Here is an 18,669-nt window from a genome sequence, read left to right as displayed (position 1 = left end):
TACAAGAGCAAGCTCCAGGACAGCTAGGATACACAGAGAAACCTTTATAACCCAGGCTGGTCTCAAACATGTAACCTTCCCGCCTCAGCTTTCGAAGTAGTGGGGGAAAAGGCATGCACCACTGTGCCTGGAGAAGGAAACTCGTGTGCAAAGTCTGAGACTGCGCTCGGAAGACAGGACGGGCACAGGCTTTGGTCAAGGAGGCACAGGGAGAGGCACAGTTCACCCCAAGTGCAGCAGGAAGCCACTGGGTCTTGCAAAGAGGGCACCCCATGCTCTGGGTGGGAAAACTGTCGCTGTCCCTAGAGAAGAGCTTTGTTTTTGTCTTTTCAAATGAGTAAAGTCTGTATGTGTTACGGATTAAAATGTCATTAAAATGGTAAAACAGTAAGTTTTGGGAGAACATAGAATAGCTTTATGACTTTGAGGGAAGTCGTTTGCTAAAACCAAAACTATAAACTGCTAATCATAAAGAAAGAGGATGACATTTCATGCTGTAGTAAAATGAAAACACTTTTCTCCCTTGGGGGGCGGGGATCGCTGTGGACAGTGTGGCGGCACACACCTTTAATCCCAGTGCTTGGAGGAAGAGACCAATAGGTCTCTGTGAATTCAAGGCCAGTCTGGTGGTGAGTTTCAGGCCAATTCAGGGCTGCACAGTAAGACCAATGTCTCCCAAAAAAAAAAAAAAAAAAAAAAAAAAAAAAAAAAAAAAAAAAAAAAAGCAAAGAAAGGCGCGCGTGTGTGTGTGCGCGCGCACACATGGAATCCAAAAGACAACCTTGGGTATTATTTCTTAGGTATTTTCTTTGCCTTGCCTTGATCTTTCTTGATCGTTCCTCCCTCCTTGCCTCTCTCTTTCTTCCCTTCCCTTCCTCCCCCTCCTTCATTAGCCAGGGTCTCTCACTGGCTGGGAACTCTTCAAGTAGCTTAGGCCTGCTGGCAATGAGCCCCAGGAATCTGCTGTCGTTGCCTCTGAAGTGCTGGGATTTCGTAAGGGTGCCACCATGCCTGGATTTTATTTAGCTTTGCCTGGGTTCTGGGGATGGAAGTCAAGTCTTTGGGCTTACAAGGAGCTTGCTATCAGCAGAACTGTCATCTGCCCTGAACTGGAGGTACAGATGCTTGTGAGCCACCATGCAGATGCTGGCAACTGAACCCTGGCCCTCCGCAGCAGTGGCAAGTGGTCTTAAGCAATGAGCTATCTCTCCAGCTGCCGCTCCCTCCCAACCCCCAGATCTCCTTAAAAATTCACTCCTTTGGAGTTGAACCTCATCTTAAGACCAGAACAGGAGATGCTGAATAAAATAAACAAACAAACAAATATATATGTGTGTGTGTATGTATATATAAATGAGTTCAGATAAAGAAAAAAGAGAACCCACTGTGCTGAGCATGGTGGAACATGTCTGCAATTCCAGCACTCAGAAGGCAGAAGCAGAAAGAGTGTTTATGAGTTAGAAGCCAGTCTGGGCTACAGTAGATTCCAGTCAGTAAAGTAAGGCTCTCGTGTGTGTGAGTGTGTGTGTGTGTGTGTCAGGTCAGACTAAGCTATATGGGAATAGTACACACACACACACACACACGCGGTGTGCACGCAGAGATAAGCAAGGGAGATGATTGTATGTATGTATGTATGAATGAATGAATGAATACCCCAATAATTAACAAACTGTGCTTAAAATCTACAAACATCATATAAATCCATAAGAACAATGATTATGACCTAGCAAGAAAATAGGCAAAGGGTTAAACAGATGGTGCTTTCATAAACCACAAGCCAGTAAGTAAGAAAAGGTGCTCAATTCTGTTAGTCAACAGGAAACCAGGGTCACCACACCCTCATCCAAATGCTTACAGTAAAAGAGACACTGCCTCTCTGGGGACGTGGACTAACCAGAAGTCTCCTGTCATGCTGGTTAGTGTCACCACTCTGGAAAGTGTTTGAATGTACCTATCTGAAGTAGAATACACACTTGGCATCTGACGTGGCAGCTACACCCCCACCTATGTACCAAAGAGAACGCATGGACGTTTCACAGAGCGCATGCCAGTGTTTGCAGCAGTTCTGTTCAAGTTAGCCCATGCTAGAATCTCCTTACCCATTGGCACAGAGTAGATACAGATACGCTGTAGTCCTCCTCTATGACTGAAGCGGTTGGTTATGAACTTATGAAAACGTTACATGGAGGACGGTGAGCTTTTAGAAGAGCACACAGTCAAGTTGGCTTAACTAAGACATTAAAATCACCCTTCACAAAGAGAATGACTGGAGTGACATAATGAGGAACTTCAGCCAGGCCCATGTGGTCAAGACTTGCACAACAGTTTGTGGTATTTATCAGGATGTGGTGAATTTTAAGAGTTGGGGCCTAGTGGGTAGGGTGAGATTATGGGGGAAGACCTTGAATGGGTCATAGGACACCTAGCCCTTTCTGTCTGGTCCCGGCCACCAAGAGGGGAGCAGCTTCCTTCATCATGTGATTCTGCTGTGACTTGGGACCTTACCATGGGCCCCAAAGAGACACAGGTAACTTGGCCACCAACTGAAACCTCCAACCAGAAGCCCAAATATACCTTTCCTCCTTAAGTATTTGCCATAGGAGTTCGAAGCTGCCTAAGGCCTTACTGGGGCTTACTCTGGAGTAGGTTAACAGGCATATCACAAAGGAAACAGAAGATCCGTAAGAAAGAAATCAACTCCAGTACCACAAAAGTGCTCTTTGGAGGGGATGGTGATCTGACTAGGTCTGAGGCTGTGAAAACTCGAGGGGTAGAAACTACGGGGTTCGTTAATGGATTTTAGGAAGAAAAGCAGAACGGTCCTGACTGCCAGTCTCCCAGAAAAACCAAAGGCCATTTAATGAGATGAAAAGAGCTCTAGAGCAATGCTTCTGACCTTCCCGAGGCTGTGACCCTTTAATACAGTCCCTCATGCTGTGGTGACCCACATAGTCCCTCATGCTGCGGTGGCCCACATATGAACTTATTTTTGTTGCTACTTCATAACTGTAACTTTGCTACCATTATAAATTGTAATGTAAATATTTTTTGGACATAGATTTGCCAAAGGGGTCTTGACCTACAGGTTGAGAACCTCTGGTCTAGAGGTGGGAAAAGGAAAAACCAAGAGTTTGTTCAGAGATGCTGTCAACATAAGTGTGAGCGTCGGGGAGGGAGTATATACCTGCTTGGAGCCTAGAAAGATGTTTAACTTCAGTATAATGGCTAAAAGATTAAGCTGCAGAATCAGAATTAAGTGAGATGTACCAATGAAGACACACCAGACATAGAAATGTCCCAGTCACAGGTGCAGTTTGGAATACTTTATGCTTTTCTCTTACACTTCAGGAAAACAAAATATAAAAACTACTAATGTATTATTTTTATTCCTTTTAGATGGGGCTGGAGAGATGGTTCAGCCATGAGGAGAACTGGCTGCTCTTTCAGAGGACCTGGGTTCAGCTCCTGGCACCCACACGGCAGCTCACAACTCTCTGCAAACTCCAGCTTCAGAAGATCTGATGCCTTCACATATGCATACATGCAGGCCAAACACCAATGCAAATAAGAAATAAAAATAAGTAATAAATAAAAAAAGCAAGCAAACAAACAGGGCATGGTGGCACATGCCTTTTCTCCCAGCACTTGGGAGGCAGAAGTACACTGATCTCTGTGAGTTTGAGACCAGCCTGGTCTACATAACAAGTTCCAGGACAGCCAGGGATGTTACACAGAGAAACCCTGTCTGGAAAAAACAGGAAATAATGTCAACAACATAGTAAAAATATCATACTAATATGTAAGTCAGCGTTGGCTCTCTCGCCTGAATTCCCCTCCTCCGTTGTTCTGTTTTCCTTCCTTCCTTCCTTCCTCCCTCCCTCCCTCTCTCCCTCCCTCCTTCCTTCCTTCCTTCCTCCTTCCCCCCCTTTTTTGAGGCAGGATCTCAGGTAGCCCAAACTAGACACAAGCCTGCCATGAGCCAATGACAACCTTGAATTCCAGACCCTCCCGCACCCCAACAGCTCTAAAGTATTGGGGTTACGGATGTGTGTACCTCACCCAGTCCTTAATCTTCTTTCTGGTTAAGAATTGTTCCAGTATCAATAATAAAAAAAATGATATGCAAGTATGGATGTCACGACTGAACTGTGTGACCGTATAATTTGCTTTCATATTCATTTCAATTTCTATGGAACCACACCCCATGTAAACATTACCACATCACTTAAAATGTCAAAGTTCACAGTATTCATCGTGCTATTGCTCTATTTTAAGATAAAATGCCAAAGGGAGGATGTCAAGAAAAATGTTAGTCAGTAAATCTACCAATCTAAGAAAAAAATTACATATATATTATATATATGATTTATATGCATATATAAAATACATTATGAAAACAGCTTCATTCTTTGAGGAAATCCTTGTTAGGACACAGAAGAACAAAGTCTGTTGTCCTAGTCAAGTTTCTCATATGTCCTTTCCTGGAGCATAACCACTGGGAATTCTATGTGCTAACAGACATTGGTGTGTTCATTCTCATGCATTCTTTATATGGTGGACAGTGCACATTTGCTCTTCTGTACATGGAGGATGGTGCACATCTGCTCTTCTGTATATGGAGGACGGTGCACATCTGCTCTTCTGTATATGGAGAACAGTGCACATCTGCTCTTCTGTATATGGAGGACGGTGCACATCTGCTCTTCTGTACATGGAGGACGGTGCACATCTGCTCTTCTGTATATGGAGGACAGTGCACATCTGTTCTTCTGTACATAGAAGACGGTGCACATCTGTTCTTCTGTATATGGAGGACAGTGCACATCTGCTCTTCTGTACATGGAGGACGGTGCACATCTGCTCTTCTGTATATGAAGGACAGTGCACATCTGTTCTGTACATGGAGGATGGTGCACATCTGCTCTTCTGTATATGGAGGACAGTGCACATCCGCTCTTCTGTACATGGTGAAAAGTGCACATCTGCTCTTCTGTATATGGAGGACGGTGCACATCTGCTCTTCTGTACATGGAGGACGGTGCACATCTGTTCTTCTGTACATGGAGGATGGTGCACATCTGTTCTTCTGTACATGGAGGACAGTGCACATCTGTTCTTCTGTATATGGAGGACGGTGCACATCTGCTCTTCTGTATATGGAGGACGGTGCACATCTGTTCTTCTATATATGGTGAAAAGTGCACATCTGCTCTTCTGTATATAGAGGACAGTGCACATCTGCTCTTCTGTATATGGAGGACGGTGCACATCTGTTCTTCTGTATATAGAGGACAGTGTGTATCTGCCCTTTAGCATTCTGCCTCTCCCTTTCTTCTCCTGTCTACTCAGTGTATGCTGGCACGTGTGTTTTGTTAATACACAGAATACCTTACTCTGTGTTCCCTTTTCTGTTCTTGGGACATTTTAGTTTTCATAATTCCAAGCCTGTAGAAAGATTACAAGACAGTACAAGAGACCCCACACCTTTCCCTACTGGAGATTTTATCAAGTTTACATGTTGACCCTACCACTTTTCTCTTTATAGAAATACCTTTAAATATGTATTTTTTTTTCTTAATCATTTGCAATGAAGCTAGAACTTAAAGTCACTTACTACTAAGTGCTTGGTCCCTACTGAAACTCATGTTGCAGTTCGACCCCAATGTATTCCTAGGTGGTGGGATTTGAGAAGGAGTCCTAGGGAGTCTGCCCTCTGAATGGTGTAACCTGCTCTTTATGTGTGCTTCTTGGCTGTCAATTAAAGCTTTAGAATAACTCCCCACAGACAGATATTCTTTTGAGGTTGAGCTCAAAAACGACTCGGAATCCAGCCTCTCCAGTCCACATCTGGAGCAGCTCAGCCAGTGGGACAAGCTGCTCATTCTATGTCTCTGCTATCCTCTGGGGAGAGTGTGGCTAGGAAGAAAGTCAAGGTGTAGGGCTCACCTTGTGTGCTCTCATCCCCCAAAGGCCAGGGATTTATTTGTACTTGGGCTCACTGCCTGGAAAAGATACATTGTGTATGGAATCTTGTTTCACGGTTCTTTTCAGATTCCAATTACTGTTATAACCAGAGGGAGAAATCTATATATTAGCCTATTGTGTAGCTAGCCTTCAAATTATTTAATGAAACTACCCTATTTAGATCAGTTGTGATCTTTTTGCTTTTTTATACAATGCTGCTCTGTAAATGGCATGATTGCCATACAAACATATCATTCTGATAAGTCTGTACAATAATTACTGCTGGATCTAAGTCAGAGGACAAATGCCAGAATCTGCTAAAAAGGTTGACATTCATATTTATCTTTAAAAACATTTGTGTGTGTATGTGTGTGTGTGTGTGTGTGTACGCACGCACACTTGCATGCTGTGTGGGCAAATGTGTCACGGTGCAAGTGTAGGGGCCAGAGAACAAGCTGGTGGAGTCAGTCATCGCCTTCTGCCTTTACGTGGGTCACGGGGATTGAACTCGGGTTGTCAGGCTTCACGGTAAGCCCCTTTGCTTGCTGAGTCATCTTGCTAGGCCCATATCTATTTTTATTCGTCTGAACTATATCCTCTGCTGGGTCTTTTCATAGTCACGAGGAGCCTGGTAATTCACCTTCCTATCTGACACCTTGTCTTTTTGCACAGCTACTCTAGAAGTTCTTCTACGCTCTCTGCTCTCTGCTTCTGTCCTTCCCTACTACAAGCTACCCGACACCTGCTCCTGCATGTTCAGCGTCACAGCGGCCTTGCGGCCATCAAAGAAAGCAATGGACTACCTTCCGTAGGGAAAAATAAACCAGGAAGTCTAGAGAAATCAATGACAAGGGATTCTCTATCGATCATTAAAAAAATAAGATGTAATCTTTAAGTACACACATTTACAAACCCAAAAGGAAGAGGGTTTGTACAATAAGATCACAGTATTGTAACTGGAACTACAAAATGCAAACAGCTTAATACTCTCCGAATCTGTTTTTACTAGCCAACTAACTATGGTTAGTTTAATTAAGTAATGGTCCAAATTTAAAATTTCTCTGCCCCAGATGAGAAAAACAAAATCTTGTGTCTAAAGGAACTATGGGGGCTTTAAAAAATTAACTTTCACTAAAGATAACTTGGGGGGGGGGCAGAGCTGGGAGGAAGGGGGGATGTGAATGTATGTGTTCCACCATGCTCCATGCTTGTCTTCCTCAACGTAGCACCAGAAGCTAAGCCTTACATCTTTACACTCATCAATCATGGTGTAAGCTTTCACCCCCATAGGGCTCTGCATACCCTTTAGCTAGGGCCCTGTACCATGCTTGATCTCCTTCCCAAATGGGGTCTGTGGGCCCGAGAATAGCAGATACATGCTCTCCCTTAGAGCCAGAAACCTCCACAACCACTTCAACCTTGATCTGACTGCTTGGGGACACCAAGTCCTCTCAAGTCCTTTAAAGCCACCATCCTTTCTCTTCACAGCTCACCCGCCCCCTTCAGGTCAGGACCGCCCCCTTCAGGTCAGGACCGCCCCCTTCAGGTCAGGACCGCCCCCTTCAGGTCAGGACCGCCCCCTTCAGGTCAGACCGCCTCACTGCTCCACTCCTAGCATAATTCAAGAGTACGGCCTCAGGCTGGTGAGCTGGCATGGTTGGTAAAGGGTGCTTCCCTTGCCAACATGAGAGCCTAAATTCAACCCTGAGAAGCCAGATTTAGAAAACAAAAACAAACAAAACAAAACAAAACAAAAAAAAAAACCAGTCACAATGACATATGATTGTAATCCCTGGGCTAGGGATCATTATTAGCCAGCTAGCCAAATCAATAAGCCAGCCAGACAAATCAATAAGCCAGCCAGACAAATCAATAAGCCAGCCAGTCAAATCAATAAGCTTCAGGTTCAGCGAAAGATCCTGTTTCAAAGCAATAAAAAGAATGAGAAATAACACCTGGCATCAACCTTTGGCCTCCCGGAAATGTGTGCGCATGCGCACACGCGCACCTACGCACAATGGAACTGGTAAGTGCATAGACCACACACACGATGGACATCGCAAGGACAAAACCAAGCAAGGCAGAAGTGGCACCTGAGGGATGAGACCTTAGGCTGTGTTCTGGCCTCCACAGCAGTGTGCATACGTGTGTCCTCTCCTCCTAAACAGCATCTGACCTATACAGCAGGGGAGATGGAGTGTGTGGGGAAGGTCAGGGTTGTGTTAGTGTTGAAAAAGAACAGATCTCTAAGTGAGGTGTCCAAGCGGGGGATTGGACAGAGAGATCGCATGCATAGGGCAAGATGTAGTTTTTAAAACTAATTTTTCCTTTTATTGAAAATAGATACTTGGTCGGGTGGGTGGCGCTCGCCTTTAATTCCAGCTCTTGGGAGGTAGAGGCAGGAGGATCTCTGTAGAGGTCTACAGGGAAGAGTTCCAGGGCAGCCAGGGCTACACAGAGAAACCCTGCCTTGAAAGACCAAAATAAATAAACAAACAAACAAATAAATAAATAAATGAGAATAGATTATTTTCTCATATAATATATCCCGATTCCAGTTCCCATCCTTCTATTCCTTCCAGTTCTTCCCCCTACCTCCCCTCTGGATCCATCCCCTTTAAACATATTTTTAAAATCCCTTGCCAGCGTGTCCAGGGGGGAGGCTAACAACAGCACGCTGCTTGTGTGCAGAGATGTGTGAAAGTGGGTGATCCTGGGTTTGTAGCGTGGGGGGAGGTGTTTCTAGGAACTGTCACTGGCTCAAAGATTCTCTCAGAAATTTCAGAGGGGTTGGATTCTGCCTGGAGAACGTAAAGGGATGGATGTGGGAGTGGCGTGCCATCGGCTGCATGGTCAGCTGCATTTGTGAGAGGCCTCAGTGAGGAACATGGGCCGGCACAGGAGCCCTGAGCTGAAGCTACTGAGAAAGGCAGGGGTATGCGAAGCAGTTCCTCAGGATAGGTGTTGAACATGGATTTAGGAAGCAGACGGTTGGGGTCTGCTGCTGGCACGGTCCAGCGTGTGACACAAATGGAGCCACTGAAGAGGACTGGGAACACTGAAGAGGACTAGGGACACTGACTGAAGAGGCCCCCTTTCTCACTCTCCGTTCTCCATCTCTCTGCCTGGCTGACTCCTCCACCATAGGCTTGCCTTCTGCCATTCTATACGCCGGCTCCCTTCCAACTGGTCCAGTCCCTTGCCTATCTCTCTGATCCAAAGCTCGGAGCTAGGAAGGGCTCACGCACAGGCCACTTACTCTCCTTCTTCTGCTTTTCTTCCTGTGACCAGATCCCTTCCTGTGACCCCAAATGACCTCTATCTACTTACACCCCCACATGTCTCCTAGCAAACCCTCACCCTAGCTTGAGGATAACCATCCTCGCATGCACGATGGCCTTTCTGACGGTCTTCTGTAACAGCTCAGGAACTTCTTTACTATCTGTTTCCACACAGTAGCCATGATAATAAGTCAAAGCATAAATCAGATCTTAAACCATAGACCAGATCCCTAAACACACTTCCGTTTCCTGTGGCTGTCATCACAAAGACCACAAACTTGGACAGTTAAAACAACAGAAGTTTATTCTTCACGGTTCTGGAGGCCAGAGGTCAAGGTGCTGACAGAGAAGCATCCCTCCAGAGGCCCTGGGGAGTCCCACCCCCTCTCCCTCTGGGCCTCCTCTGCTCTGCCTCGCTGCAGTCTGCCTCTGGCTTCCTATAGCCTCCCCTTATCTATTTTCCACTTGTTTGTTTGGTTTGGGGGGTTGGGTCTCCCTATGTAGCCCAGGCTAATCTAAACTCTCAGTAATCCTGCCTCAGCTTCCCTAATGCCAGGGATTACAGGCACGTGCCACCACCACGCCTGATTGGCTATTCTGGGTTTTCTGTTTGAGCCTGTGTTTCATTCTGCATCCCAGGCCGGTCTCGCTGCCCTCACAGCGGTCCTTCCTCCCGAGGCCCTCACAGCGGTCCTTCCTCCCGAGGCCCTCACAGCGGTCCTTCCTCCCGAGGCCTTCACAGTGTTTTTCCTCCCGAAGCCCTCACAGAGGTCCTTCCTCCCGAGGCCCTCACAGTGTCCTTCCTCCCGAGGCCCTCGCAGTGTCCTTCCTCCCGAGGCCCTCGCAGTGTCCTTCCTCCCTTTCCATGCTGCATGGCAGGTGTGACCGACTGTGCCGTTTTGTTATAAGGGCATTTGTGACAGAATTTCCCACTCAGACAATCTCACCTCAAGATCATAAACTATGATTAAAACAATCTTTTTGCCTGTAAAAAGACACACCAGAGGTTCCAGGGACTAAAACTGAGGCAACTCTTCTGTAGGCCCACCAGCTGCCATTTAAGTCCTAACAAGTCCGGCTGCCCACCCTCCAGCTCTACTCTCCCTGAGTACCGGGCTCTATCCTTTATGGAAGTTTCCTACTTCTCTAAGACAAGGTTTTCCCCACCCTTGACCTTTTCCTACACTGTTCCTCTTCTGCTGTCGACCTAGCTGAGTCTTCAGGGCTCCGGTTAAGAATTACTTCTGTGGACAATCAATTACTCCTTTAACTCTTGCTCCATTCAGATCCCCCCTACCGCGCTGTCCTTTTCCTCAGCGCTGTGTCTTTGTTCTGTTGAGGAAGAGTTTAGCTACACAGGGATTTGTAGGCTGTTTGTCTTTCCCACTGGACTGTGAACTCTTTATATCATTTTAGGACACACATCTGTTTTGTTCTCTCTTGTATGTATATCTAGAGCACGTGATAGTACGGGCTAAAGGATATTAAGTCAACAGTCCCGTCCTCCCCCCTTCTGCACGGCAAAGGAAGGACTTGGAATACTGAGCAGACAGCCGGAACACCTCTCACCTATTTCAGACTTACTGTGCCCCGCCTGGGCCGGGCAAGCCATAAAACTGAGCAAACAGAAAAGGCATATCTGATTGTTATTAGTAAATTCTAAGGACTTTCCTGACGATCCATTCTGCCACGGGTACGGCTGGATAAGTAAGGTCTTTGTTCCCCGTTCTGTACTCTCTATACCTCCTGGCCAAATGAATGGACTGCAGCTTTTCAGGATTGCTAGGGGAAACTGATACAGACTGAATTTCACCTTCGACCTAATACTAAGCCAGAGGATTAACATATGTATTATTTAAAAAAAAACTCTTCTTTGGGATGCTTGGAATTCTCCAGTCTCTCTTCTACTCCACCAATAATTTTTTTTTTTTTTTTGGTTTTTCGAGACAGGGTTTCTCTGTGGTTTTGGAGCCTGTCCTGGAACTAGCTCTTGTAGACCAGGCTGGTCTCGAACTCACAGAGATCCGCCTGCCTCTGCCTCCCGAGTGCTGGGATTAAAGGCGTGCGCCACCACCACCCAGCAATAATTTTTAAATTGAAATATAATTCGCGTACCATAAGCCCTACCCTTTGCTACACGATTCAGTGTTTCGTACCCAGTGGAATCACTGCCACTCACTCCAGAATGTTCTCATCACATTACTCTTCGCTCTGACCAGAAAAGGAAAAGCCTCAGTGAGCAACCACTGTCTACCCCTCCTTCTCCATAGCCCGGGGATTCACGAATGTCCTGCACACAGTCTGTCCGGTCATCGCCTGTACATCTGTGAGACTGAAACACGGAGACACGACATGATTTACAAAGAGTTGCTTAGAGTGTGAGCACCTGCATGTATAGAAACTTTCTGTATATAAAAACAAGCAGAAAAAAATGCTCACTCTATCTAGTGTGTGTCCTTAAATGTGGCCCCAGCACATCTGACAAGGGCAGGGTCCTCAGAATAAGCACTCTCGGGACAGCACAGCTCACTGGAAAGAGGCCAGGGTATGGGGTATTCCTGAAGAATCGCTTTTAAGAGATGAAGCAGGAGGAGCAAAGTCCAAGGTCATCCTTGGCTACATAGCAAGTCTGAGGACAGTCTGGGGTTCACAAGACCCTGTCTCAAAAGAAAAAGAAAAAAAAAATCACTCATACTACTGGCTGAAAGGTACCTGTACTCATGGACAAGAAAGAGTGGGAGGTTGCGGATTAGGGGACAAGCGTGTTCTTTTGAGCCCACGATTTTGAAGAGTGTCCACGTGTCCTGGGAGCCACTTATTTCCTTGTAGAGTGGACAGGATGGGTCCTGGGGAGCCTTATCATTTCCAGTTTGTTCATAGCTAACGCACGACAGTGCTGACACCACTTCTGAATCATTTACTGGTTAACGACATCTTACACGGCCAAGCCGGAAACCTGACTTTCTAAATACCCTATCTGAACTTTCAAGTAAGGAAAAGAACCGTATGTTTATATAACTATCAAGCCACAGTCATAAATGTGTACACAGGAACTTTGCTTCTACAGGCTAAAATCATTGGAATCCGTTTGCAAAAATAATTAGGCATACATACATTGTGTAGCGTGTCCTAAAATACTACTAACAAAAAGAAACACAGATACTGCTCAAAATGCACACATCCGAACCTCAGTTTCTGATTATTCAAAAATGTTATTATACTAACATTTTAAAATGTTATTAAAATAGAAATTCAAAAAGACAAGTCAAATCTAAATTTTACTCATTAAAATTGAGACCCTAAAACAACTAAGAATATACAACTTAAAAAAAAAAACCCGACTTTTGCACAGACTATTTTAGTCTGCTAACATCAATGCACATGCTAGAGCCTACTATTGGCTGAGTAAACACACTTTCCCTTACTAACAAGGTATTTCAAGTTAAAGGACGCCTTCTGAGGACCACATTATCATTCTTTAATAAAAACAGCTGCCAAGCTGCTTCTGTAGATAATCTAGTCACGGGACTGGCCAGTAAACGACAAGATGGAAACTCCTTGCTTACCAAATGCTTTCGTGGCATTTAATTTAAGCATGTAAATTCGCTTAAAGGATCAGCCCCCAACTGTCTACAGCAAAACAGAGAGCTTGGGTGGTAACAATAAATTGGAAATAAGAAGTGAAAGAATATTTGTATGCTTCATTATGGTGTACTTTTTGGAATGAAATTGGAGCACACTGACAATAAAAACACAACTCCAGCTTCCTTTTGCTGTGAATTATAGATATAAATAAGCCACCAGCCTAAAGAGTCATAACCACCATAGAGAAAAAGGTGAACACAGAACTAAATGCTTTAGTCTTAAAAGCCCTTCTCTCTTCTGACAGGGACATCAAGATACTAACATAATATAATTTCAATATTCACTTCCAGATTGCAGTCATTTCCTTCTCTCATCTAACAGGGGGCTAACAAGAACAAAACGGCAAAAAGAAAAATTTTCCAAAAAGGAAAAAGAAAAATTGTTTCAAGAGGACATGGGGAAGGCAAGAGGGCATTAAGGAGAATTTCCTTCTGAATGAGTATTTTTATGTATTTTACTTTAATAACATAAGGGCCAAGCATTGCCCACAGAATCTGGACACACCTTCAAAAACTTTAAGGATGCTGGAGAACTTACAGAAAAGCGGAAACAGATCTTCAAAGAGTCAATGAGAACAAAACAGTCACAAGAACATACAAACTTTAATTTCTGACATGGTCACCCTAAACAATTTGCATCAATTCAGGGTTTACAAGGCTCCCTTTCTCCACCCAGACTGTCAAGTGAACACTGAAAACAATCTTCTTACGAGTTCCTGACGACTGGTTCACTGTGGAGCACGCGTTTTTCATAACACAGTCAAGGAACTGGGACTCGCTCCCAAATCTGGCCTGTGACTTCTGGATAAAACGATAGTAAGGAACCAAAAAATGCCTTAAGATGTATTTACTTCTGAAATAACTTAGTTTGGGAAACATCCATATACTTAGTAAAAGAATTACTTGGAAAGTTTAAAACTTTTAAAAAACAAAATCAGTTCAACAACTGTCAAAATAAAATGACTATAAAACTAACTACAATCCCATGCACTGAGAAACACACTTCAGGTGAGCTCGGCTCATGGAAGCTTCTCCGTCTTCCAAACTGAACACAGCTCAGAGGCCTAGCTCTACCTATGTTAAAAACAAAGACACAAAAGTGTTCCTTGAAATCACAGTGGGTGAGTAGGGGACAGGAAGGTATATGGAAGGGTCAATTTCCAAAAGACCCGGTCGGGCTATTCAGACAAGAAAACTGAGGCCCCAGCAAGATGAATGACTCAAGGCCATCCTTCTGCTGCGAGAGCTGCCAGGCTGCCAGGTGTTAGCAGTGAGTTGGCAGGCGGCAACCGACAACTACTAACACAGTCTTTCTTCCCTTGCGATCTTAAGAGAAGTCCTCCAAATTTCCAGGTGAGCAAGAACTCAGGCAAGTCCAACACCCTTTGCAGGCCTGGGCCCACTTTCGGTTTCACCCATTTCAGCGAACACATTTGGGGTTAACTTAAGAGAGGCCCCAGTCCTGTTTAAGTGATTAGGCGCTAAGGAAGGGACGCGCAGTATTCTGAGTGAGCCCCACTCTGGTCCATTCACAGCCTAAGGAAGGGCAGTCAGAAGATGCCCTACACGCACAAACCCGTTCACAGAGTGGACGGCTTGCAGAGCCAGCCATGTGAGGTATCGAGGTATCGATATACAGGTCAGTTTACTCCAATAGCTCACGCTTACAAAGCACGGAATGTGAATGTCCCAGCATCTCATCTGGCCCGAGTCTAGGTTTCTGAGATAACTGTCAAAAAAATAAAATAAAATAAAAAAACCTCCAAACTTGCATTCGGACCAGTCTCCTCTTCCAATATATCAACCTCAGGCCTTTTTCTCAAGATCAAATTTCCTCTACTTCTATCTGATCAAAGACAAATTTGTTTCTAAAAACCTCAAACTTAATGTGCTGACTAAAAGAAATTCAAACCCTACATAATCAAAACAGTAATAGCTCTAATTACACATTCACAAGCTTTGATAAAAAAAAAAAAAGAAAAGGATAAGCAATGGATTTACCAATCAGCATGATTCATACCCCATTTTGCTTGGGCTTTTACATTCTTTAATATTAAGTCATGCACTCAAGTGTGCATTTTGTGGCGCTGTGGGTCTGACGCAGGGTCTTGCACCCGCTGCTGAGTTACACCCACAACCCACACTTGTTTTGTGCATCTCAATTCACAGCAGCTTCTTTGAAGAGAAGTAGGGGACCACATCAACAAAGCTTTTTAAATAGAACAAGCCCCCAGGAAAGAAGGCACTTTGAAAGATTAAGCAGCGATGCTCTGGGCACCCAGCTTCAGAGTGACATCGCCACATGAACCATGGCTTGCCAGTGTTCTCAGGGCCAGCTTCTGGGTGACTTCTAGGAAGAATATAATCATCACTGGTCACTCTGACTTTCCAGGAGCTATTGTCAGCTCCCACACAGAAGATGCTCCCCTGCTATTGTCTATTTCTCAAAACGCCAGAGCTGATTTTTATCAAGGGCGTTACATGTTTTCATCTGCACACTGGGTCGGCCTTCAGCTGTCCGGAAAGCAGTAAGGCACAGTCCTGTGTGAGGGTGAAAAATCGTGCCGTCTTCTTTAAAAAGCCAAATGATGTTGACGGGAGTAGGGAGACCATCCTTGGGGCAGTTTTGCATCCCTACGTGAGTCTTTTGTTCGGGGACCTCCGCACATAATTCAGTCACAGAATTAAATCGGATTTCTTTGTTGGAAGTGTATTCAAAGAATTGATTGCCTCCTTGACCGTGGCATCCAAACAAGGAAAGGTTAGCACCTGTTGGGTTGCTGTCGGGAGCGTTATAGTCTAAGCACTCCGAAGAGATGCCCATGCTGCGAACAGCTCCGTGCCAGCCAGGTCTATCCTCAGGGACATGTAAGTTAGAAAACACATTTTTCAAATACCAGTCGAAGCTCTGGCATTTTAGCCGCTCCCTCAGCAGCTTCCTCTCAGAAATATCGCCATAGGCCTCTTTCCGAGCTGGTGGGTTTCGGTTATAGAAATGCTCTTTGTATTCGTCCATCCAGACTTCGGCAGCCCTCGCCGTATTCTGTAGGAAATTGGGGCGAGCATATGGCGCCCGCTTGGGGAACACGTGGCCCACATGTGAACATGGGTGGATCTCCAGTTTGCCTCCGCACTGCCAAACCCTGAAAGACAGCTCAAGGTTTTCCCCTCCCCATACTTCCATGCCCGTGTCGTAGGTTCCCAGGTACTGAAAATACTTCTTGCTCACGGCAAACAAGCCTCCTGCCATGGTGGGTGACCGGATGGGGTCGATTCTTGATGTTCGCCTGTCCCGTTCATGTTTGGGGACAGAATGCCACTGAAATGTTAGGCGCCAGTCAAACCCACCGATCATGGGCTCCCCCGTCTGCATGTAAAATTCAAAAGTATTCCAATCGATAGTATCAATAACAGGACATACGATTGCTGTTTCATCGTTACTAATTCTTTCTAAAAGTGGCTCCAACCAACCAGTGTTACACTCACAGTGGCAATCCAGGAACGTGAGAACATCCCCAGTGGCAAAAGTGGCCCCAATGAGGCGGGCCCGGACCAGCCCCTCTCTCTTATTCGTTCTAATCAGGCGCACTCTATCGAGATTACTGATATAAGTTTCAAGTTGCGACTTCAAATAAACTCTGTCACTCAAGTCATCGACCAAGATGATCTCCTTCAAGAGTACCGCAGGCGACGTTTCTAGAACGCTGTGAATGGTTCGAAGCAGAGTGGACCAGGCTTCGTTGTAGAAGGCGATGATAACGGAGGTGGTGGGGAGTGACCTGTAGTGGAACGTCTTGGCTTTACACTCAGGCATTCTTTTATCCTCTATGTGGCGGTGCAGGGAGATCCTGTCACTGACGTAAATATTAATGGCATATCTCTCAATGAGTTCTTCTTGCTGTTTCAGTTCACCCTCGTTGAGCTGCAGTTTGCTCGCTCTCCCCCATTCTCCAAGAGCATGGGAATCTGCAGGGGGCTTTATATAAAGAGGCTGAGACAAATCCTCTTCCCCCGCCGTCTCAATGTCTGAGCGCCGCCTTGGCCCCAGCTCTTTGGCATGGCCGGCTTCTGGGGAGGCATACAAAGTGGAGACGGAGAACTCCACCAGGATATAAGCCAGTGTTAAAAACGCCAGCAGCAGGCAGCTCTTGCCTGCCCAGGTCCACCTCACGGCCATCCGGATCCTCATGGGTCGTGCGTAGACGCGGCCACCCAGCCAGCACGCGGGGGAAGTGCTGCGGACCTAGTAGCTGGAGTTCCCGGCTCAGGTAGGGGCGACCTTCCAACCACGTCCCTCCTTTCATGTAGGCGCTCGGCTCCTTCCAGGACACCGGAGTTTCCCGGGGGTCACTTGAGACCCCCGTCCCCCTTGCTCCTCGGCCTCCGGTGCAGCTCAACTGGTCGGTCCCCACTTCCTCCTGCTCGTCTCAGAACTTTTTCACAAACTCTCCAGCCAATACTCCACCCTCCCCGGGCCGATCACAAACCCCTCCCCTTCCCACTCACTCCTCCTGGTGGTTAGTTCACGAAAGTTGCCTGTCAGGCCCAGACCGGCCGCACCGGGACTGAGCAAAGACCAGGGGACCTGGAGTGGTCCCATGTGCCCCGTCGCGCCTGGCTCCCTCAGTCAGAGACCAACGAGAAGGAAGGAAAGGGTTTCTGCTAAGTGATCATTGCTTACCGTCACAAAAAGAAAGGAAAAGGAAGAAAAAAAAAAAAAAGACGACTTACCAAGTTGTTTGCTGTTGGGGCTGAAGTCCACGGAAGTGATCGCAGCTTTGTGGCCTTTAAAATAACGTTCCAGAATCGGGTCCTCCTAGGATGGAAAGTTGGCAAGTTTTGAAAGCAGGTGCAGAATTCGAACTCTCGGGATCAGAGGCCAGCGTTGCCGGTCCCCTGAGGCCGGAGAGAACCCCGCCTCATCGATGGGCAGCGAGGGAAGCGCGGGCATCACCTCCGGGGTGACAGGCATGGGAACTGCCCGTGCCCCCCGCCGGAGGAGCCCCCAGCCCAGGCTCCGGAGCGTGCAGCCCAGGGACCCGCCCCGGCTCGGGGGGCCGAGCCGCCGGTGCACGGCGCAGGTTCCCGCGCCCTTTAAACCTCCCAGGCGATTCTGACGCAGGCGTGGCGCGGAAGGCGGCCTGGAAGTCAAGGGGTCCGAGCTCCGGGAGCCCGGGAGCAGCGCTCACCGCCCTATCTGGGCACGGAGCTCCCGGTGCCGGGCGCCGTGCGAGCGATAGGCCGAGCTCCTGGGCCGGGGGTCCCCCCCACCTGGCCCCGCTGCCATAGGGTCGGCTCGGACAGCCGGCGGGGGCCTTACCCGGACGGAGGCCATGCGGGGAGCGGGCAGCTCCGGGGCCTGAGGGAGCCAGGGAGGGACGGGGACGAGGGGGGACCGTGCGGCGCCCGGAACCGTCAGCTCCGAGCGCCGGCGCCTCCCGGTCACTACAACAACGGTGGCCCAATCAAAGCCCGCGCTCCAGGCGTGGCCAGACGAGCCCCGAGATGCTGGCCACGCGGGGGACAGCGGACGGCTCGGCAGGAGCGCGCCGGTGCGGGGTCCAGCGCTCGCACATAGCGGAGCCCGCGTGCATCCGAGGTAGCGGACCCTCGGGTTGGTGCTCGGGGGGACCGGGGAGAAGCCTGGGGCGAAATGAGATCTGTGGGGGGGGCGAGGCGGATGTGAGCCTGTGCTCGACGCCATCAGAGTTCCATTACACCTTAAAGAGACCGCGCCCTAAGCGCGCCAACGGATCCGCTACACGTTGTGAAGACCG

At 47.1% G+C, this 18,669-nt stretch overlaps 2 protein-coding genes across 2 annotated transcripts in view; both read right to left on the bottom strand.

The window, feature by feature from the left end:
• Poc1b (POC1 centriolar protein B) overlaps positions 1-18,332 on the bottom strand; it is an 82,812-nt gene extending 64,480 nt beyond the window's left edge. Inside the window, exons 1-2 of the mRNA XM_057757708.1 lie at positions 18,213-18,332; positions 17,624-17,708 (exon numbers count right to left, since the gene is read on the bottom strand). Of these exons, the coding sequence (XP_057613691.1) occupies positions 17,624-17,708; positions 18,213-18,227 (100 nt within the window). The 5' untranslated portion in view covers positions 18,228-18,332. The remainder of the gene's footprint in view (positions 1-17,623; positions 17,709-18,212) is intronic.
• Positions 14,881-17,319, bottom strand: Galnt4 (polypeptide N-acetylgalactosaminyltransferase 4). The gene has a single exon (XM_057757707.1). The coding sequence runs from the start codon at positions 17,079-17,081 to the stop codon at positions 15,330-15,332; it is 1,752 nt and encodes a 583-aa protein (XP_057613690.1). The 5' UTR covers positions 17,082-17,319; the 3' UTR covers positions 14,881-15,329.
• Positions 18,333-18,669: the final 337 nt, after the last annotated feature.

Source organism: Chionomys nivalis, chromosome 25, assembly GCF_950005125.1.
Source record: "Chionomys nivalis chromosome 25, mChiNiv1.1, whole genome shotgun sequence".
NCBI lineage: Eukaryota > Metazoa > Chordata > Mammalia > Rodentia > Cricetidae > Chionomys > Chionomys nivalis.
Note: the sequence above shows the minus strand (reverse complement) of the source record. Positions and strands in the feature narration are given on the sequence as shown.